Genomic DNA, 23,869 nt, shown 5'->3' with positions numbered 1-23,869 from the left:
AACCATTTGTGTGTGTGTGTGTGTGTGTGTGTGTGTGTGTTTGTGTGTGTGTGTGTGTGTGTCGACACAGCCGGGCCGGCCGCTGTGGCAAAGCGGTTCTAAGCGCTTCATTCCGGAATCGCGTTGATGCTACGGTCGCAGGTTCGAATTCTGCCTTGGGCATGGATGTGTGTGATGTTCTTACGTTAGTTACATTTAAGTAGTTCTAAGTCTAGGGGACTGATGACCTCAGATGTTAAAACCCATAGTGCTTAGAGCCATTTGAACCATTTTCGACACAGCTTTCCCAATTACCTCCAGCCTGGCGACGCATAGCTGTGTTAACTTCTCGGCGAACCTACACGTCACAATTTGTAGGCAGGGGCCACCAACCGGGTTGTTGATCGTGGGCGACCACTGCAAGATATTCAGTGCTTTGTGTCTCTCGATAGCGCTGTATGTTTGACGTCGCTGCGGTGTGCGTAGATTCAATGTGGGGGAAACCTCCAGAGCTGACAACGCTTCTGCTGAAACATGACAATTCGTTCACATGTTAAGCCTGGAATGATTCTTCGAGGCCGCGCGGGATAAGCCGAGCGGTCTCAGGCGCTGCAGTCATGGAGTGTGCGGCTGATCCCTGCGGAGGTTCGAGTCCTCCCTAGGGCATGGGTGTGTGTGTTTGCCCATAGGATAATTTAGGTTAAGCAGTGTGTAAGCTTAGGGACTGATGACCTTAGCAATCAAGTCCCATAAGATTTCACACACATTTGAACATTTTTTTTGACTCTTCGAGGCGTGTTAACACACTGAACAGTACATTTAAACCACAATGCCACGTTCACACAGCGTGCTATAGTGACCTGCACTGAAAATTGAGTTTAACGTTTAGCTGCATTACATCGATGCCTTGAGGTAAAGATAATATTGGGAAAGAGATTTCCTGTCAAAAAATTCAACTCATGAGGATGATACTAGATGCAAGATGCTAACATGAGCACTTCTGGAGAACTGCTCGTGCGTTTCAAGTAGGTGTGACAGCCCTGATTCAGAAAAGCGCTGCTACACGCGTAACAGGATAGTAAAGCCCGTACTGTAGCGCCACAGATTCTCAGCGTACTTAAATGGCAATCTTTAGCAGAACGGCGACATTGTGTTCCAGACGTTTGTCTGTTGTAAATACTAGTTGTTATTACCTTGGACCAGGTATCTGAGACCACGCACAGTGATTGAAGACTATGGCGTCACCTACGAACTTTCATAGACTACATAGATAGGGTTGAGCAGGAAGAGAGCGACACAATGATGTATTTGCAACACTGAAAGAAAAGATATCTTAAACATGTGTATGGTTCTACTCACAAGGCCTTCAGTATCATTATTTGGACCACGGCGCTGTATCCGTTCTGTCTCAAACCTTTTGAGTCAAATCGAAACAGGTGGTAGTGGGTCCACAATCAATTATATAGAGAAGGGGAACCAATGGTCAGAAATGCATACTTATTGCGTTATTAACATGCACACAGAGTGCTGCATAACAGCAATGTAGCTCATAGTAATTGTGCTCAAACCGACAACCGTCAGTTTCAGTGCATCTATCTACATCTACATGGATACTCTGCAAATCACATTCAAGTGCCTGGCAGAGGGTTCATCGAACCACCTCCACAATTCTCTATTATTCCAATCTCGTATAGCGCGGAAAGAATGAACACCTATATCTTTCCGTACGAGTTCTGATTTCACTTATTTTATCGTGGTCATCGTTCCTCCCTATGTAGGTCTGTGTCAACAAAATATTTTCGCATTCGGAGGAGAAAGTTCGTGATTGTAATTTCGAGAGAAGATTCCATCGCAACGAAAAAGCCTTTCTTTTAATGATTTCCAGTTCAAATCCTGTATCATTTCTGTGACACTCTCCCCCATATTTTTCGATAATACAAAACGTGCTGCCTTTCTTTGTACTTTTTCGATTTACTCCGTCAGTCCTATATGGTAAGGATCCCACACCACGCAGTAGTATTCTAAAAGAGGACGGACAAGCATAGTAGGTCTGTTACGTTTTCTAAGTGTCCAGCTAATAAAACGCCTTCGCCACAACATTTTCTATGTGTTCCTTACAATTTAAGTTGTTCGTAATTGTAATACCTAGGTATTTAGTTGAATTTACGGCTTTTACATTAGACTGATTTATCGTGTAACCGAAGTTTAACGAGTTCCTTTTAGCACTCATGTGTATGACCTCATACTTTTCGTTATTTAGGGTCAACTACCACTTTCCGCAATATTCATAAATCTTTTCTAAATCGTTTTGGCCAGCCAGAGTGGCAGAGCGGTTCTAGGTGCTACAGTCTGGAATCGCGCGACCGCTACGGTCGCAGGTTCGAATCCTGCATCGGGCATGGATGTGTGTGATGTCCTTAGGTTAGTTAGGTTTAAGTAGTTCTAAGTTCTAGGGGACTGATGACCTCAGCAGTTAAGTCCCATAGTGCTCAGAGCCATTTTTTAAATCGTTTTGCAGTTTGTTTTGATCTTCTGATGACTTTATTAGTCGATAAAAGACAGCGTCATCTGCAAACAACCGAAGACGGCTGCTCAGATTGTCTCCAAGATCATTTATATAGATAAGGAATAGCAAAGGGCCTATAACACTGCCTTGGGGAACTCCAGAAATCACTTCTGTTTTACTCGATGACTTTCCGTCAATTACAACGAACTGTGACCTCTCTGACAGGAAATCAGAGATCCAGTCACATAAATGAGATGATATTTCATAAGCACGCAATTTCACTACGAGCCGCTTGCGTGGTACAGTGTCAAAAGCCTTCCAGAAATCTAGAAACACGGGATCGATCTGAAATCCCTTGTCAATAGCACTCAACACTTCATGTGAGTAAAGAGTTAGTTGTGTTTCACAGGAACGATGTTTTCTAAACCCATGTTGACTGTGTGTCAATAGACCGTTTTATTCGAGGCAATTCATAATGTTCGAACACTATACAGGTTCTAAAATCCTGCTGCACATCGACGTTAACGATTTGGGGCTGTAATTTAGTGGATTACTCCTACTAACTTTTTTGAATATTGGTGTGACCTGTGCAACTTTCCAGTCTCCATTGCTATCGCGCAGAGAAGTCATTGATTGTTTCTTGCCACTAACATACTTCACATACGACCAGAATCACTTTGGATATTCTGCCAGGTCTCGAGACAAAGTTTCATTTTGGAAACTGTTATAGGCATCTCGCATTGAAGTCCGTGCTAAACGTCGAGCTTCTGTAAAATATCGCCAATCCTGGGCATTTTGCGTCTGTTTAAATTTGGCGTGTTTGTTTCTTTGTTTCTGCAACAGTGTTCTAACCCGTTTTGTGTACCAAGGAGGATCATCTCCGTCGTTTGTTAGTTTATTCTGTACAAATCTGTCAATTGCTGCCGATACTATTTCTTTGAATTTAAGCCACATCTGGTCTACACTTATATTACTAATTTGGAATGTAGTGCAATGGCGCATCCAGTTCTGCCGCACTCTCGCAAAGATTCTGGGTGTTTGTCGTACGCTGGAAAGGGCAGATGGTGATAAACTGTGTACCCCTGACCACCAGACAGACGTACTGCACACAGCTTAGCTCATAAGACGTATATCTTGTGACGACCGCATGCATCGCACCGGCGCATTAAACTGTGCCGCACGCACACCACCATCCCTGCTATAAGTTTCCATTGCATCAGTCAGCTTCTGATGTGTCCATGGTGATGTGTGTTAGGTATACAGTGCATGAAGCGTAGTCAAAGATCGAACATTACTCGTCACGAGAGTTGACAAACACGCATTTAATGTATGCTGCGGGACGATGTAGTGCTCACAGAGCAGCATGAATGTACAGAGAATGGGTTTGAAACAGGCGTCATCCTAAATGGAAGAAGTTTATCTCCATGGATATCAGCTTACGAGAGACGGGGTCGTTTACGCCACAGAGAGCTGGCCAGTTTTCCCGCGAAAGACATGTCCGAACACTAGACTTTGAGGAGATGTTGTTGGATTGTGTGGCTGAACACCCAGCAATAAGCACCCGTCAACTAGTCCACGAAATGCACACTCTGGAAGGTGCAGTGTGGAATAGGTATTACACCTGTATGATAAAGAATGTGTGCAGGCACTGGGACCAACGGATTTTGAGTCCCACATTCACTCCTGTCAACGGACTATCCACCAGAACACTGGAGCGCTAAACTTCGTACAGTTTTTATTGTTCTTGGATAAGGCCTTATTCACCTGTGATGGTGTTTTCAGCAGCAGCAACGGCCTTGTCTACAGTGAGGACAGTCCCTATGCCGCCCGCATCGGTGGCCACCAACAACGGTTCTCTGTGAATGTGTGGGTGGGAGATCGTACCCCTTGTTCATGAAATGATGTGGTTTCAACACTACAGTGCACCAGCCCACTTCCCTGGACTGGAAGCGCAAGTCCTGTCCCATGTCCAGCGCAGTCACTGGATCTCACATCTGTGGGCATTCTCCTCTGGGGTACCGACATGAGCCACCACCTGCAGTTGGCTGCACTCTGTACTCTTCAAGGCATCCGGAAGCAACCACATCCGGAATGACTCCCCCCGGAATGTACATGGAGTGCACACTGGCTTCCTTCCCCTCCTTGGCAGCCATGTTCCTAAGGGTCCCCATTACGCACCTAACATTAAAGCTCCCAACTACCAGCAAACCCACCCTCTGTGAATGCCCAGACCTTGTGGGTCGAGAAGCTTCCTCTGGAACAGGATGGACGATTGCATCTGGCTCAGAGACATCGTCAGCCACAGATAACGGCTGAAAGCTGTTCGTCAAACGAACCCAGGAGGCCCTACGATCGGCCCCTTGGAAAGTTTTTCGCTGCCTGCCAGACTTTGGAATGATCTCCCACTTGACCACGGGTGAGGGGTCAACCTCAGTGCAGGCAGTACCCAGGACAGTCACAGCTGTGAACCAATCGGAGGAAACGTGGGACGTCCTCGACGTCCCTCGAATCCCCGCGTCCGATCCCCCACATTAACGCCCCTTGGCGGCAGCCTCAAGCTGTGTGACAGAAGCCAACGCAGCCTGGAGCTGTGAGTGAAGGCTCACTAACTCAGCTCGCACCTGTACACAACAATCACAGTTCCTTTCCATTACTGCAGTTGCTCCTGTTTTAAGCTCGTAAAAATATGAAACAAAGCAGCGGGAAATCGAAGTGTTCTCTCCTTGACAGTCTAACTGACACTGAGCTGTTCTAACCAAACAAGCAAAACGTGTACGATGCAACGGTCGATACAATGGTCTATAGCAACGGCGGTACTGTACACTACATTGTTATTGAAATAAAAGGTTGTGCCTAGTAAGCACTCGAACATGCAATAAATTACAAAAATAAACTAGTAACTACACAGGTAACTGAAAGTAAGTCGCTTCTGTTTGAAGCTCGTAAAAGTATGTAACAATCGAACGGTATACTGGCCTTATTAGTAGGAGGAACTTGCAGTGCGCTCTCGCTGACGGTCTAACTGACACAATCACGTAGATGTAGATGCAGATGTAGATGTAGGGTTACGTCAAGACGTTGGTTTATGAAACCCCAGTAGAAACGGATGAAGCCCCGCTTGCTAGGGTCCCGGGTACAATGGAAACCAGGGATCTTTGAGAGAATACGGTAGAATTTCATACGCCTTTGCCATGCATGCATTCAGACTGGCGGTCATCACTTTGAACAAGTGCTACGAGCTGCCTTTTTTGTTATCTGGCGTACGCTGTGTATGTCCATAGCGCAATAGATATGCACTTCCTACCATTGGTTCCTTATATCAACATAATTGGTTGTGGGTCCACTATCACCTGTTTGTTTGACCCTAAACGTTTGAGACATCCTGTATATTATCCAGCAAAGATAACTGAAGACCTGGCCAGGGAGGCAGCGTCGTCACGTGTACCCCTGGGAAGCAGGGAGAGGTTGTACGTTCCATTATTGTTACAGATGGAGCGCTACCACATGCTTCACATCTATACGCCAGTGTCCTGTACAGTGTCAATCTGGTTATTGCCATGGGTTCGATAGGCACTTTTTAGTTATTAAGTGCCCATTTGAAACAATAAGAGAAACGAAACGTAGAGTACACATATATTAACTTAGCAACAGTATCCAAAGAACTACCTTCCGCGAAAATGTCGATAGCTCCCTCAGCTGTGTTTATCGATTCGTTGTCTGCCGTTTCAGCCTCAGAATATAAAAGCATGAATACATACTGAGTGACATTCTCATATTTTCAATTTCCAAATCCACCAAATCATCTCTCCTCCAGTAGTTGCCACATAATTCTTAACATGAAACACCTTTTTTCCTCAGTTTTCAAATGTTAGAGCAGCACTGTCACCAGCCATTATTGTATTCACTTCTAAGACGTGGTATACACGTTGTGACTACGTGTCTCATTGTTTGCAAGATTCTAGATCGGTACTATGGGGTTTAGGACTGGATGGAATGGTGCAACCTGAAGGGAACAAGTCTACTTTACTACAAAATTTTGTAAATAGAAAGAGCAGGAAATGGTTGGTGCTGCTCACCTAATGCCAAAAGCTTGAGTTTCCATAGATCTGGCTCACAATGTATGGGATTGTGGATGAGCTACAACGGTATATCACATTTCAGAGCACTAGACGAAGGGAGTTGATTCTCATGCTTATTGTGATACCGAGCGTTACTAAAAACTAATATACTTCGAGGAGGTAATCCAGGAATTAGCTCAGTCTCAACATCCTTTTACTTAAACTATCTTCATTACTGAATCATTGTTCGAGGACTTGCGTCTTGCGTCATATATGAGAAGTGAAAACAAAATCAAAGGCATTTCACATCACCTGCATGTACAACAGATGTTAAACGTTAATCGGCTGTTTCGTTTGACAGTAGTAGTCGTAAATAGTGATTTTATCAACATTTATTCACAGTATAGTGTGTACCAGTCCGATTTTCATAAACATTAATCGCTGGGTGCTCTAATTAAACTTCTTGATTTTTTCGTAAAAATCTTATTAGGATGCTATTTCTGCAACTATAATGTCTCATTTGTACATAGTGACTCGTTTATCCTGCCATCTTGGAAAACCAAATACCATGCATAGAACAATTTCTTCACTATTACCACTGAAGTCTAATACTGTGAGATTGACAAAGTTGGAATCTCCTTCTTAGTAATATCGCAGAAATTTCTGATAATACATTTATTTGTATTCTCAATGGAATATTTCTCGTGTGCTTTTCATTGAGACAAATGTATGAATATTGTTCCACGCTGTATCATATCCCTCTTTCCATAATGTGCATAAAATCAACCTTCTCAAATACAATAATCTGGTTGGACGTTACGTCATCTTCTCCATTAGCGGTCACTCCTTTCTCATTTTCACTGTCAGAAAATTTAATGGCATCCACAGCAAGCTGTCGCGCAACCAGTTCTCACGTTTACACTGCACACTGCTGTCAACTGGAACATGAGTGTACCTTCTCAAGTGCTGCTACCGCCTCTATAGTTCACTTTATCGGGTAATGCATACATTAAAGTAATGTTTGTGTGCCACTGAACATCTCCTGATGTGGACTGTGATGCCTGCCTTGTGAAGCGCGGTTTTATGTTAGCGATGCACTCCCTGAGAATTCCTCGATGAGGCAGCCATAAAGTAACTGGCACCATTTCTTTCTCGATAACTGCCGAATCTCGTGACTTTTTAAACAGAATGCCTGTCATAAAAATTTACTACTCCTTCAAGCTTTTACAATCGCTTTTAGAATTATCAGATACCTGGGGGTTATAATCAAAGTGCAGTTACTCGTGGAGGTTCATTGTAACCTGTCTGTAATTATCTATGGTAGCGAAATCTGGAAGATATGCTAATGCGTTAATACAAAACCGATTCACGCTGGAAATAAATTAGTTTCAAGCGTGGCCACTATATGCAAATCCGGCACTGCACGCTGCTTGTATGACAGTGTACCATCCACACTGTCATCCGACAAGCCATATGGTGAATGAACAGTATGGCTACCAAGAAGAGAGACCACACGCTATTAGTGAAACTGTTTTATGTGAACTGCAGGTATTAGGGTGCTGCACTGAGAGAGCATCGCCGACTGATAGGTTGGAGGAGAGGCCTGATGTCATTTAAGTTTAACGAAATGAAATGAAATTCGAAAGTGCGGGTGAGTTTGGTGTGGCACTTGGACGAGGAATGTGTCCCATCCCAGTGGAAGTTACTGACGATGTTGCTGTGCTGTAAATGATGGTGCAACACGTGTTCTGCGTAGTACCAGTACACGTGCGTCGTTATGAGAACCGTGCATCCCATGGTCAACGCTACGGAAAGTTTTGCGGTCTATTTTTCACTGGTCCCCGTGCAAGATCCAGAACCACATGATTCTCAGCAACGTTCTGAATTTACTGATCGGTTTCTGGCACGGATCGAAGTTGACGAAATGTGACCGGGCGGTAATCTATGGAGTGACACACATTCTGCCATAGCGGCACCACCATTTAGGATAGGGAAACTTAGCTTTGTGGCACGAGTTACAGTCAGGTGCGGGCCGAATTGCTGTAAGTTGCTCTGTCCAGCAGTTGCGAAGTGGAATGGAGGCCACAAGGCTGTCGAACTGCTGAAAAGAGTAAACAGAACAGTTCGCATGGCGCAAGCTATAGGCTGAAGGGACCCACTGGCGCAACTGAGGTGTGGGGCGTGCATGACGCAAAGTGGCGCGTCAGTGAAACAGTGCACAGCCGAGTATAAATATGTGTCGTTTTCTAAGGAGATTCATTGAAGTGTAACAGCTCTCCTGGATGGCACGGGGGTGTCACACCACCGGCTACACTCAGAGTAGATGGGGCGCCAGCATCCCAGTCCACAGTGGGTCGTTGGTTCGACCCTCTGAGGCCGACGCAGTGTCCACAGCCAGCCAGCGGTGGCCCACTCTTTTGCTCGCTACTGTGGGCAGTCGTCTCGGCTCCCGACGCATGCCCAACACTTACGAGGCGAGGGCCACAGATTCGGACGCCGGATCATGGGCGGTCGTTGCCGCCGCATTCCCAGCTACGCCAGCGAGAAGCAGCAGTGGGGCTGGCCTACGGCTCCCGGCGGCGCAGTGTGGAGTCAACGGGGGCGGTGGCCGCTGAGTCGTATGCTGGCACAGCCATCCTGACGTAATCGGAACTCTGCAGCTGGTATACAAGATTGGCTTAACACAGCGCGTTGCAGTGGGTCGCTGGGGCGGTGGCCTCAGCATTGCTGGGCCCTGTGACGTGGACCAAGGTGAACGGAGCATTGTAGTGGAAAAAAATAAATCATTTGGAAAGTTCTCACCGAGTTTTAATACGGCACCTCCTGGCACCCACCCACTACGTTTGGTGTCAGTACTCCACATTTGGGGTCTGATACCACAACACTACATCACAGGGTGGGATGAATATATAAAAATGCCGAATTTTGGTTACTATTGAAATCGGCGTGATGTGCTCGAAAAGTCATTGCACCCGCCGTATGTGGCTGTGTGGTGTGCATTCACAAGCACCTTTATTCTCGATCTGTTCTGCTATGAAGAGAATACAGCCACATCACGTTATCGATATAGCTTACAGAAAGTGATTCCTGCTTTGTAAGAGTGCAACTGTGTGGGAGCCACGGCAGGATTTTCATGCAAGATGGGGCAACACCTCATGTCGTTCTCCCTGTGAAAGACCTGCTTAATGCAAGCTTCCACGAACGTGCTATCTCCAGTAGTTTTCCAGATGCATGGCCTGCGATATCATCTGATCTGAATTTCTTTTGACTTTTGGCTCTGTGGATATCTAAAAGAACGCATTTACCAAGAACACGTTGTAACCTCCCCACAATAAAATAATATGAATAATATTCATATTTAGTGTAACCTCAAAACAGAAAAATTCCCAAACCTCTCAACAGTAAAAAATATAATTATGTCGTTCACATTCAGTATAACCTACCAACAGAAAAACTGCGTAACCTATCAATAATAAAATGTGACTAATCTCTCAATAATAAAAAATGTGACTCACTTATAACCTTTCAATAATTGACTGTCAATTTAACCTGGTAAATTTTGGACGTCAGCAGTGCTGCGTCATGGCCCTGAAAGATCATACTGAATAAATTGAAAATTCTTACCTCAGTCTAGTCGCCGGATAACGCATATGTATCTGCTCCTATATGAAACTAAACTTTTCTGGCACAGCCCAGTGCAATGCTGACCGATAGATCTGTCATGTATAAAAAGAACAACTGGTTTTTCTTTGCAAAAATCGGGATGGCCATGGATTGGAGAAATTAGTAAATTCTTTAAATTGAGATGAATAATTGCCAAAAGTTAATTTTTATAAGAAAGATTATTATTAATTGATTTTTTAAAAACATTTACATGGGACATGATATAACAATAATACATACGCGCGAGGCTGCTTTTACCTTATACTACAACGCTCAGGTACCGCCATCGGTCCCACGACCGGCCCAGCCAACATAATACACCAGACTGCTCGCTACTAACTACTACAACTGCTACTGACACTGCTCTTACTGCAGCCAACACTGCTCTTTGGTCTGAGATTCGCTTATAGCTTACATATCTAGCAACAAATTCTTTAATCATGGACTTCTTACAACAAATTCTTTAATCATGGACCTCTTACAACAAATTCTTTAATCATGGACCTCTTACATAACCCTCCACTGGGGGAGGGGGGAGGGGGGGGGCAAAAATATGGCAGCAATGGTGAGTCAATTGGACTTGCCATGAGCAACAAATTTTTCTGATTTTTCTGTAATGTATTTACTTACTAAGTCTACAGTCACAGAGTATATACATTATTGATAAGTGCAGAACATATTAAGAAATGAAATAGAGTGCACATGCACTGAGTACAGAATATATTAAGAAATGACAAAATGATTACGCAATGAGTACAAAATATATTAACAAATATCATAAAGTGCACACGCACTGTAGAAGTCTTTAGCATATTTACATGAACTGAATACATTAACAAATGAAATAAAGTGCACACACACTGTAAAAATCTTTAGCATATTTAGGACAACTCATCATATTAACAAATGAAATTAAGTTCACACGCACTGTATAAGTCTTTAGCATTTTTTTACAAGAACTGAAAGCATCAACAAATGAAATAAAGTGCACACGCACTGTAAAAGTCTTTAGCATTTTACAAGAACTGAAAACATTAACAAATGAAATAAAGTGCACACGCACTGTAAAAGTCTTTAGCATTTTACAAGACTTTAATCGCACTGTATAAGTCTTTACCATTTTACAAGAACTATGAAAGGAATGGAGAGGATTGCATCATGGTTGTAGCACAGTAGGTTGCACGTAGCTGCACTGAAAGTCAATATCTTTCTACAGAAGCACAACACCAGGTGAAACAATCTGAATTTCTCTTCCCTGAAGTATTTATCAGTGTAGCCAAGACACTGAAATGTTGTATTAATATTGTATGTTATAATTTTGGTAGTACATTAGGTACACCAAACAGTAGGACCATAATGACATATCCATCGTTCAAGGTGGTGGACAGCTTGATATGTCAACACCACATTCTTGTAGAATCCATACTCTCACTACAACAGAGAATTGGTGGAAAAACCAAATATAGTGCTCCATGATCATGAGGATGGACAGGTCATACGGATATTGCAGTAATTGCTGGTAATTAGGTCAGAAGGTGAAGGATACATTACGTCATGATTCAGAATTACACAAGTGTATCAACCGATTTGAATAATTACTGGCATTCATTGGCTATTTACACAGCATTTAAGTAGTGTGTATGGAGTATTACAGAACATTATTCATAAGTCATCTCAATACCGTAATTACTGGCATCATATCATCTCATTACAGTAATTATTGGCACTCATTGGCCAGTTACAAAGCATTTTTATACATTATTCAGAAGTCATAATTCAAAACAAGAGTTATTGCATGTAGCATCAAGCTGCTAGTGTTTATATATGATATCATGTAAGTGACATAAGACATATTTAATACGTAACACATTGTAACTATTACTCAAAGTCTGTAGTCGACTAATACATAAACATAATGGAATCAATACATCAGAAAAATTTGCATTATATTTAGGACTAGAAATATATCTTAAACTGGTAGCATTATTTAGTTGTATACTGGTAATAGTTGGACTGATAATAATTTCTTTTGTGCTAGCAATGCATTGTGTTGGGATCGATAATTGCTGGGGCATGAAAACATTTGCTTTTGACCTATTGCTGGAAATAAGGATTAATAACATCATTCGTCATGAGTCAGCTGTAGCAAGATTATGAAACAAGTACCGTATGTGAGATCACATTCATGAATGACACAAGTAACTGGGTAAAAAAAATTCAAGTATTAGAATAGGTTTCATAACTAAGTGCTTATAGCATATTAATATCATGAAAAGCTTCTCCTCAAAAAGATACAAAATGGATTATTGACCTGAAAGAAAAAAGGTATATTATGCTGAAAAGCAGCAAACTTCAAATTAACAGGTAATGAAACGTGTATTTAATATGTATGTACTCTAGCTGTCTTTCCCAAAACATTCAGTCATTATACTATGCAACATAAGACATACTGTCAAAAGGAACTGCAACAAATACTTAAATAACTACATAGCATCTCTTAACTAATAGAAAATATATAAACTTCATCATTATCATCATCTGCAAAGAAAAAACTTCATTATTCATATTACCATATTCTTCATACAACTATTCATCATCATTTATTACCATCTGCAAAATATAGGCACTTCATTATTCATTATTCATATTACCATTTACTTCATACAACTATTCATAGTATAGAGTTTCTTACTTCTCGCATATATCATCACTAAAATTAACATCTGTAGTTCTGTCTGACAGCCTGCATCAATTGCCTCATATTCTGAAAGAAAAATAATTAGCCAACACTGCTATCATACGATGTGTATAGTATATTCTGGTTAATGCTTGTTAATTCTGATCCATTTACTCTTCATGACAAGATATTGCATTTTCTTTCCTTCATTCTGATGGTAAAATTTCCATTTCATAGTAAATCACTGTGGTTGTTTAATTTATTTCTTTTTCACGGTATTGCTTTCTGAAAATGTTGAATAAGGATTAATATCTTGCATTTAATTCATATAGCCATTATATGAAAACTTCTTTCTAGTGCTATAACTAAGCATACAGCATAGCAAGACAGAAAACGTATTAGACCAAAACATAGACAGTTTTCAAGTGCGAAAATGTGCTCGCAATATCATAATGTAGTAGTAAAAAATCTAGAATAGTCAAGATATTGAGATATCATAAGGCAAAATGTCAAAGTCAACTTGTGTTTGTTATATCTTAAAGATTTCATAGTGCATACAGACAAAAATTCTACTTTCGATAGTAAAACAATCATACATACACAAAAAATAGAAAATGTGCACGGTCTGATATATAACGACAGGAAAAGCGACCTGTTAACCTTACCTTGCCGGGCACTTGCCAAGACAAAAATATAATCATCATCAGTAAGTGGTCATATAAATATGTGGAAATGGCATTACAGTGTGATAAATCATAAAGTATGTTCATTCAATAAAGGGTTTAATATTGGAGACATGGTGATTGCCCTTGCTTTTTCTGGTTTTCAAAGTTTCGACATGTACTACATTTGGGTGAGGAATGCTTCGTATTCTGTATGGACCTGCGTATCGAAGCTCAAATTTACTGCATCTACTCTTTCCTCTGTTGGATAAATAATGCGTGCGTACTAATATCTTCTGTCCAATGTGAAACTCACGGCGTGCACAAACCTGTTTCTGCTGTCGTCTCCGGCGCTCTGCGGCACGTTTGATGTTGTTGAGCGCAATGTCAATTATTTCATGGTGACGTAGTCGACGAGACGTAGGAGAAGATACTATTTTTTTAATTTTGTTAGGTGGTTCAACATTTTTCAATATAACAGTCGGAGATAGCATAGTAGATTCATTTGGTATGGAGTTAATTACGTCCTGGAATGAGAGTATGTGTGTGTCCCAATCAATATGTTTTTTATGACAGTATATTCTACATAGTTTACCAATTTCTTTCATTAGTCGTTCACAAGGGTTCGAAGAAACGTGATACTTGGATATATAGATCGGAGAAATGTTTCTAGCTCGTAACATACGTGTCCATATCGCAGATCGAAATTGTGGTCCATTGTCGGAAATTACTTTCAATACATGCCCTCCATGAAATAAAAAATGTTTTACAAATGCATTCGAAATAGGTTTAGCAGTAGCTTTGCGCAACGGAGTGAAGGTAACAAATTTCGAAGTGAGTTCAACAGCGACAAAGATGTAGCAAAAACCTCTATTAGTTCTGGGAATCGGTCCAAAAATGTCTACAGCGGCCATGTGTCTCAATCTAACAGGCACAATGGGATGTAACGGAGGAATAGGTGAAGTCGTGTCTGATTTAGCTTTCTGGCAGATTTTACGTGACGCTAAAACTCGTCTAATACGTTTCTCCATGTTGGCAAAATAACAGCTCTGTCTCAGTATAAGGAAACATTTTCTGGCTCCGTAATGTGTGTAATTTAAATGACTATACCAAATTAATTTGTTAACAAGTTCGTCAGGAATACATAATAACCAGTTGTTGCTGTCAGGGGGAGAGCTGCGAAACAGAATATTATTGCGTACAGTATAATGGTCTCTAATGGTAACATTATTCTTATCTTGCCAAAGGCGTTTAATTTCTTTCCACACGTTGTCTTTGCTCTGCTCTTGTGCTATGTCTCGTAATGATGATGAAATGAAGTTTTCAAATGCGACTTGTTGAATATACATGACGCTAGAATTTGCTTGGTAGAAGTTGGTTGCAATGTCTTGCTGATTGTTGCTGAGAGAACGGGATAGAGCGTCTGCTACGACATTTTGTGTACCGGGAATGTGAACAATTGTAAAATTAAATTCCTGTAAATAAAGTTTCCATCTGCTTAACCTGTCGTGTGTAAATTTTGCGGAAAGTAAAAACTGTATCGCTCCATGATCTGTGTAAACGGTCGTATGTCTTCCTTAAAGAAAATGCCTAAATCTCGTAAATGCCCATACAACACATAATGTTTCAAGTTCTGTGACAGAATAATTGCGTTCAGCAGGTGACCGAATGCGACTTGCAAAGGCGATGTTTTTAATTACTGTAGTACCGTCTCCTTCAATTTCCTGAAAAATATGTACGCCTAAAGCGGTGTTAGAGCTGTCGGTGGCAATGGAAAAATTTCTAGTAAGATCTGGGTGTGATAAAAGAGGTGCATTCAACAAGGCATGTTTCAAATTAACAAATTCAGAATGTGCTTGGCTATCCCAGGACCAAATAGCGTTTTTACCCGTCAATTGACATAATCTAGGGGTGTCTAAACCAGAGTAATGAATAAATTTACGGAAAAACTTAATTAATCCCAGAAAGCTGCGTAATTGTTTCTTTGTCGATGGAAAAGTAATGTCATGTAAAGCTTGAAGCTTTCCCGGGTCAGGCGCAATGCCTTCTGCTGAAATTACATGTCCAAGAAATTTTATAGAAGTCTTGCCAAAGTGTGATTTGGTAAGATTAACTGTGAGTCCTTGTGCATGAAAAGTTTGCAACAGTTGTTCAAGAATCAGATTGTGTTCAGATCAGTTAGCTTCTGCGATTAGGATGTCGTCTACATACGTTGTGATTCTGTCTTTAAGTTCTGTCGGAAGCATAGTATTTAAACCACGAATAAAAGCTGCTGAAGAAATTGTTAAACCGAACGGTAATTTGCAAAATTGATAACAATCACCAAAACAGAGAAATGCTGTGTACTTTCTGCAGTTCGGATGGAGCTGACTTTGCCAAAATCCCGATTTCAAATCTAATGTGGAATAAACAGCAGTACCATGAAATTTCCGTAGAAGTTCTTCTAGTGTCTGTGGGCGATCTGTTTCATTAACAATAATGTCGTTGACATGACGCGAATCAAGTACGAGGCGAAGTGAGCCATCCTTTTTCTTAACAATATGGAGCGGGTTTATGTACGGACTAACTGCCGGTTCAATAATTCCTTGGTCTAGCATAGCTTGTAATTCTTTCTTAACTTGTTCTCTGTAGACATACTGAATAGGATAATGTTTGGCTTTAAATGAGTCGTGCTGTTTAACTTGAAATTCATACATAAAACCAGACATAGTACCAGGGATGTTATCAAAAACTGGAGGTTGCTGTAAAAGAATTTTGCGTAGCTCTGTACGTTCGTCGTCTGTATTTGCACTGCTCTGTTTAACCTTATCAGAAATCATTTGTATAACGTCATAGTCGGCTTCGTCTGGTGTATTGTAGTTGTGAACATAGGTATCTGTGAACAATGTGGAATGACAGTCTATGTCACGTGATGCAGAAATGACCTCTGTCCGATTAATTGTTTGTTCTTATGCAGATAAAGAGTGCTGAAATTCTAATGCCAGTTGTATATTTACATCCTTTAACATTAAATAGGAATTCTGAAAGTCAATAATTGCGTCATGTTGTACCAAAAAATTCGTACCTAAAATAACGTCTGTTGTCAATAAGGGAACAATCCAAAAATTTGAGTGGAACATATGACCTCCAATACAAAATGATAAGTGTGTCTGTAATTTTACATCTACTCCTTTACTAGATACTGCTCCTTTTACTTTACTTTTTCCCAGTGGTAACGTAGGATAGGTGTTCTCTTTGTTACATTCGTTGAAAGTTTCTTCATTTATGACAGACATAGGTGAACCAGAATCGATTACTGCTGAAAATGTGGATGATACAATCTTTACTTCAATGACAGGATGGGAAATGGTTTTTTGAATAACAGGTTTTTCATGCAAAAGAGTGTCTCGGATGTCGTCAAAAGTAATAACATTTTTGTGAACAAGATTCTCTGTGTCAAAAGTATTGCTTGCGTTGCTGGAAGATGCAACCTGTACTGTATCTAGTCAAATTGTATCTGAAGTGCTATTATTTGCGGGAGGATGCTGTGGCATTTCGACTACTTGTACTGTTCTGTTATTTCGTCCTGACGCATTAGGTTCGGGATGATACCGACTGTCTGGTTCATTCAAGATAATCTGTTGTTGCGGATGATTCTGCTGCTGGTAAGACCTACTGTTATTAAATGTACGCTGAAAATTGTGCTCATTACTTTTACGTCTGTCATGACAATCATTGCTATACGGCGCGTTGCGATACGAGTTGAAATGATGTGTCTTCTGTACGTAGTGATTTCCTTGTTGCTCTGCGTTACTATTTAGTGTGGCCGACGCTATACGTGTAGGCGGCGAAACATTAAAGCTTGGTTGACCTTGCACATTATATTGTTGGTTACGTATGCTAACCGGCTGGTTTTGTTGCTGTTGTGGGGAAAAACCTCTATTGTTACCAAAATGTGTCTGCGATTGCTGAAAATTTTGTACATACTGCTGATTAAAATTTTGTCTGTTATTAAAATTATGCTGGTATTTCTCGTCAATTCGGGAGTGTCTAATGAAAATTGTCACCTTCGGTGATCTTGTCATATCAGGTTTTCTTGACTCATTCCTAATTCTAGATAAATCGATAGTTGAAGAGCTTTTTTGATAGATATAAAGGATAGTAAAAGAGTAGGCAGCAGTGCAGAAAACTAAAGAAGAAATAGCACTACTACACCTCAGGACCCTGTGCACGCTACGGCACATATTCGTCGAAGTGTAATGAATCCCCTGAGGTCACTTACGCGCTGCAAATAAATTTTAGTTTCTGTGTTACAGGCCAAACCGGTAGAAATGCAAAACTAAATTGTTGTATCCAATCCAAGGGGTGAATCTGCGTTCTGTCATTCTGAAATACCTTAAATTTTCTCACGGATAGAAAGTGCTTATAATCAAAATTATCGTCTCTGAATGTCTGAGCAGGTTCAGCATTGTATGATAATCTGTTTGTCTGTGTCTGCCCGGAATCCAAGTCACGTACTCTCTGTAAATTACCGAAGTTACACTGGCTGTTTGAGTGTGACAAATGGTCAGAATGTGGCGTATGCTGTGACGTGTTAGAGACTGAAACATTTTTCATTTCTGTCGCTTTAAAACGTTCGTCTATTTGGCTGATCTGTTGTTCAAATTTCTTATCGACTTTCGCATCCAGAGTGCGTGGAAGTTCTGCTGACATTAATTCAAACTCGTCGCGTAACTGTGTTGCGTATTCTGAACATTGTTTACCAACCGCACTAATTTCACCCCCAAGTGATTTTGTTGTGGCTGCATGTGTATTACGTAACTCTTCGCTACTATTCCTAGCACAAGCCTTAATTTCTTCACGTAATTGTTCTTTAGTTTCATTACATTGCACGGAAATGGCTGTAACCTGTTCATTAAGCTGTTCAATAGAGGTGTCAAGTTTTTCGTTAATTTGTTTAAACGACCTGTCGGGGTTTTCACTCGACTGTTTGAAACTTTCATTGAGGTATTTAGAAGTGTTTTCTTGTTTTTTCATTGGAGTGTTTGAGATTTTCATTAAGTTTTTTGAAATGGTTGTAGTATTTTTCATTCAATTGTTTGAAATTTTCATTAAGTTGTTGTTTGAGATTTTCATTAAGTTGTAGCAATAATGCCATAACTTGATCCATGCCAAAATTAGCTACAGTATTCTCTGTGCTGTGTGATGATGTATCTGCATGTGTCACGTTTTGTGTGACCATTTGGTCATTGTCTGATTCACGAAAAGGTTTGCTAATCGGATTTGCACTGTTGGTCACTATATCGGAATCAAATAAATCTGACATATTTTGACTACATTGTTCATTTTCGTTAGAAACCTTTATCTGTTCACTGTGTAGATTTTACAAATCAAGTGTGTCAAACTGGGCAGCGTTCATGGTAACGGAAAGTGCCGCGTCATCAATTGTTGTTAAATTTACAGTGGACACAATTGAATTTGTTTGCTCATCATTTAGATTAGAATCATTACTGGTGGTCGGTACGCACTGATTGTCTGTAACTGGAGGATTATCATCAAGACACTGAGTGTGGCTAGTATTATCAGTCAAAATTATTCAAGTCGGCTTTTTCACTCATTACGGATCGCGATGTACTGTTAGCAGATCTTCGCGGCATTTTCACAACTCAAAGTTAAGCACAAAATCAAACAAAGACAAAGCAAAAATGGAACAAATACAGTTACAACAAAGAGCAATAAACTGTCGATGATCTGTGAAAGAAAGAGTGACAAGTTAGTAAATGCTTTGTGCCAGATGCAAACTACCTTTAACAATAGTGTAAATAAGAGGAGATGTATAACTGACTACTTCTCAGAAATTCGCAAAGAAAATACGATCCTGGCCGGTTGTCGACAAGTGTAACCTCCGCACAATAAAATAATATGAATAATATTCACATTTAGTGTAAAACAGAAAAATTCCTAAATCTCTCAACAGAAAAAAATATAATTATGTCGTTCACATTCGGTATAACCTACCAACAGGAAAATTTCGTAACCTATCAATAATAAAAAATCTCTCAATAATAAAAAATGTGACTCACTTATAACCTTTCAATAATTGACTGTCAATTTAACCTGGTAAATTTTGGACGTCAGCAGTGCTGCGTCATGGCCCTGAAAGATCATACTGAATAAATTGAAAATTCTTACCTCAAGTCTAGTCGCCGGATAACGCATATGTATCTGCTCCTATATGAAACTAAACTTTTCTGGCACAGCCCAGTGCAATGCTGACCGATAGATCTGTCATGTATAAAAAGAACAACTGGTTTTTCTTTGCAATAATCGGGATGGCCATGGATTGGAGAAATTAGTAAATTCTTTAAATCGAGATGAATAATTGCCAAAAGTTAATTTTTATAAGAAAGATTATTATTAATTGATTTTTTAAAAACATTTACATGGGACATGATATAACAATAATACATATGCGCGAGGCTGCTTTTACCTTATACTACAACGCTCAGGTACCGCCATCGGTCCCACGACCGGCCCAGCCAACATAATACACCAGACTGCTCGCTACTAACTACTACAACTGCTACTGACACTGCTCTTACTGCAGCCAACACTGCTCTTTGGTCTGAGATTCGCTTATAGCTTACATATCTAGCAACAAATTCTTTAATCATGGACTTCTTACAACAAATTCTTTAATCATGGACCTCTTACAACGTTCGGTCTCTATTTGCTCTGAAGGCTATCATACAAGAACATGTTGCTTAGACTCCACAGGAATTGCTCTGAGCAACTTTCGATCACGTCGTTTTAAGGATGCATCATCTCGTCGATGCGTCCAGTGCTCATACTGAACGAATTGTATAAGCACCTGTTAGCAATAAAATCAACATTATGTCTTTCTCGCTGTTTTTACTTTTTCTGCCCATGTCTGTTCCTAATCCAATACATACGGAAACATTTATATACGTCTTTCTTGCTCTCGCAGTGCCAGTTTTGCGCATGGTGGCCGAAATTGAAAATTTTGCCAGCGTAAATCAGTTTCGTGTTACAGCATTACAATATCTACCAAGTTTCGCTGCAATACGATAACTACAGCCTACACCGGATTCAGTGAGGAGCTGTACTTTCATTATAACCATCCAATATAAGGACACCAGACGCTGTGGCGTCCAATCACAGTCCATTCTGGTTGTAAGCAATGCTGGACATAGAAAATATTCACAGAACGAGAAGATATATGACAGTTAGAGCCTATAGCCAACCCAGCTGGCTGAGGTGTGAGTTAGAAAGCGGATGGGAGTGAGGGGGGGGGGGGCCTTACGACGGCACAACAGGCCTGTGTAGAGGTCCAGACACTCAGCTGCAAAAATTAAGACTTTTTTTTAGTTCTTTATTTGTGCTACATTGGTGAGGGAAAGAAGAATGGAAAAGAAAATTGAGAATGCGCTACGTGACGATCAGTTTGGCTTTAGGAAAAGTAAAGGGACGAGAGAGGCAATTCTGACGTTACGGCTAATAATGGAAGCAAGGGTAAAGAAAAATCAGGACACTTTCATAGGATTTGTCGACCTGGAAAAAGCGTTCGACAATATAAAATGGTGCAAGCTGTTCGAGATTCTGAAAAAAGTAGGGGTAAGCTATAGGGAGAGACGGGTCATATACAATATGTACAACAACCAAGAGGGAATAAAAAGAGTGGACGATCAAGAATGAAGTGCTCGTATTAAGAAGGGTGTAAGACAAGGCTGTAGCCTTTCGCCCCTGCTCTTCAATCTGTACATCGAGGAAGCAATGATGGAAATAAAAGAAAGGTTCAGGAGTGGAATTAAAATACAAGGTGAAAGGATATCAATGATACGATTCGCTGATGACATTGCTATCCTGAGTGAAAGTGAAGAAGAATTAAATGATCTGCTGAACGGAATGAACAGTCTAATGAGTACACAGTATGGTTTGAGAGTAAATCGGAGAAAGACGAAGGTAATGAGAAGTAATAGAAATGAGAACAGCGAGAAACTTAACATCAGGATTGATGGTCACGAAGTCAATGAAGTTAAGGAATTCTGCTACCTAGGCAGTAAAATAACCAATGACGGACGGAGCAAGGAGGACATCAAAAGCAGACTCGCTATGGCAAAAAAGGCATTTCTGGCCAAGAGAAGTCTACTAATATCAAATACCGGCCTTAATTTGAGGAAGAAATTTCTGAGGATGTACGTCTGGAGTACAGCATTGTATGGTAGTGAAACATGGACTGTGGGAAAACCGGAACAGAAGAGAATCGAAGCATTTGAGGTGTGGTGCTATAGACGAATGTTGAAAATTAGGTGGACTGATAAGGTAAGGAATGAGGAGGTTCTACGCAGAATCGGAGAGGAAAGGAATATGTGGAAAACACTGATAAGGAGAAGGGACAGGATGATAGGACATCTGCTAAGACATGAGGGATTGACTTCGATGGTACTAGAGGGAGCTGTAGAGGGCAAAAACTGTAGAGGAAGACAGAGATTGGAATACGTCAAGCAAATAATTGAGGACGTAGGTTGCAAGTGCTACTCTGAGATGAAGAGGTTAGCACAGGAAAGGAATTCGTGGCGGGCCGCATCAAACCAGTCAGTAGACTGATGACAAAAAAAAAAAAATTGGTGGCGACGACGCCCCCACTACACGTGAGGAGGGCCAGTTGACCAGCAAGATGACAACCAGAATCCAGCTAGCTGACTGCAACGTATGCACACAGCTTTGCTTAAGCCTGCACTCAGTGTGTGGCACATGACTGCACTGCGTGAGTCGTGCCACAAACACCTTGCGTCAATGGCACAAGAAGACGGTCGGGAATTTTGCTACGGCAGCCAGCTTTGTGATGAATGACTATGTCATATTGTTTGATGGCCTAGGGCGCAGCGGCACGCAGCCTGTGATGGCGGAAGATAGTTGCCGTGCACGGGGTACGTGCGACCCGCTGCATCCAGGGGAGGGGTCTGGCTTGCCGACGGAGTGGGCCTGGGGTGATATGCAGTCCAGTGGAACTAATACCCAAGTTAGTTTTACTGCAGGAATCTGATGCCACAACGGAGGCCTGAACTTGTGACTGCTGCTGGTGCCTCCATGAGGTCTCTTCATCTGCCTTGGCCCCCACATCCTCGTAGAACCGTTGGGCTGCGAACGAAACTGCTACCAAAATGTCAGCTACTCTGAAAGTGGCAACGGTGGTGAGGTGAAACTAAGCTGCCTGATTTTAGAAAAACCTGTTTCAGAATGTTATCTTGATACGCACCACCCCCAAGAGCTACCACTTTATCTGTTACACAGTGGAACTCTGTAATGCAAGAAGAATCTATTTGGTCAATACTGAACAGTTCTTCAATTGAGGCCTTCACATAATTAATGAATTCATTGATCAGCATCCGCCAAAAAATGCGATTGAGGACAGGGTAGTAAACGTGGTTCCTTTGCTGCTGAAATGATAATGGGTTTTGGAATAACAATGAGATTTATTAACTACGTAGAAACATAGAAAGTGAATGATATAAAAACATAAAATGCATAAAATATACAACTGGTGTCTAAGAATGGTCAGTTAGCAATGTTGAAGTGGGAACCTAACAAGTGACTATGGTTCCCTCTCATATATTGTGAGAAGGACAAAAGGACTGATTGAAGTACCTCTGTATTGCGGAGCAGTCGCTGAGTACTAAGGCAAGTAAATAGAGTCTATATGCAAATAAGGTCTGCTGCAGCCGCAATGGGGATGTTCACGCTGTTGAGGACCTTAAGTGCCTACTGTGACAGAGCTGCTAATAAATTACCAGTAATCAATCTCGATGCGTGTGCAGGCAGCTATCATGGTCGAGGTGGACTGCCAGCTTCTATAAGGGCTGCTGACCTTTGAGCTGCATACCCTAGCTGAGGTACCAGCGTGATTCACTTCTCTTAAATTCAAGTTATTCTGACCAGCTATCCGGATCAGAATCCATGAAACTCTCCCTGGGTTACTGAGACAGTAATAACACTTCTAACTCTAACGGGCACTGGTCCTTACTTCAAACCTCACCTCCCTGGAGGTCTGGATGAGAGTCCCTAGAACATTTCCTCTTTGCAGAGAAACTCTGAAGAGTCAGTGTGCATCGACGCCACCAACCCGCAAGTCACTTGCATACAAATCGCTGCGGAACATCTACTCCAAAACACATTGCAAAATCCTCCCCCAAACAAGATGCATGCCGCCAATCTTTAGCGGTGCCTTGTTAGGTCAGCAAGCATCACTGACTGTCCTCCAATCACTTACTTGCTTTATGCATGGTGGAAGTCACAGGTGTCTGGACACACTGAGAAAGGATGA

At 41.2% G+C, this 23,869-nt stretch overlaps 1 protein-coding gene across 1 annotated transcript in view; it reads right to left on the bottom strand.

Moving 5' to 3' along the window:
* LOC124606532 (frizzled-5-like) overlaps window positions 1-23,374 on the bottom strand; it is a 1,074,024-nt gene extending 1,050,650 nt beyond the window's left edge. The window contains exon 1 of the mRNA XM_047138517.1: window positions 23,337-23,374. Within this exon, the coding sequence (XP_046994473.1) occupies window positions 23,337-23,374 (38 nt within the window). The remainder of the gene's footprint in view (window positions 1-23,336) is intronic.
* Window positions 23,375-23,869: the final 495 nt, after the last annotated feature.

The sequence above is a fragment of the Schistocerca americana genome, chromosome 3 (genome assembly GCF_021461395.2).
Source record: "Schistocerca americana isolate TAMUIC-IGC-003095 chromosome 3, iqSchAmer2.1, whole genome shotgun sequence".
NCBI lineage: Eukaryota > Metazoa > Arthropoda > Insecta > Orthoptera > Acrididae > Schistocerca > Schistocerca americana.
Note: the sequence above shows the minus strand (reverse complement) of the source record. Positions and strands in the feature narration are given on the sequence as shown.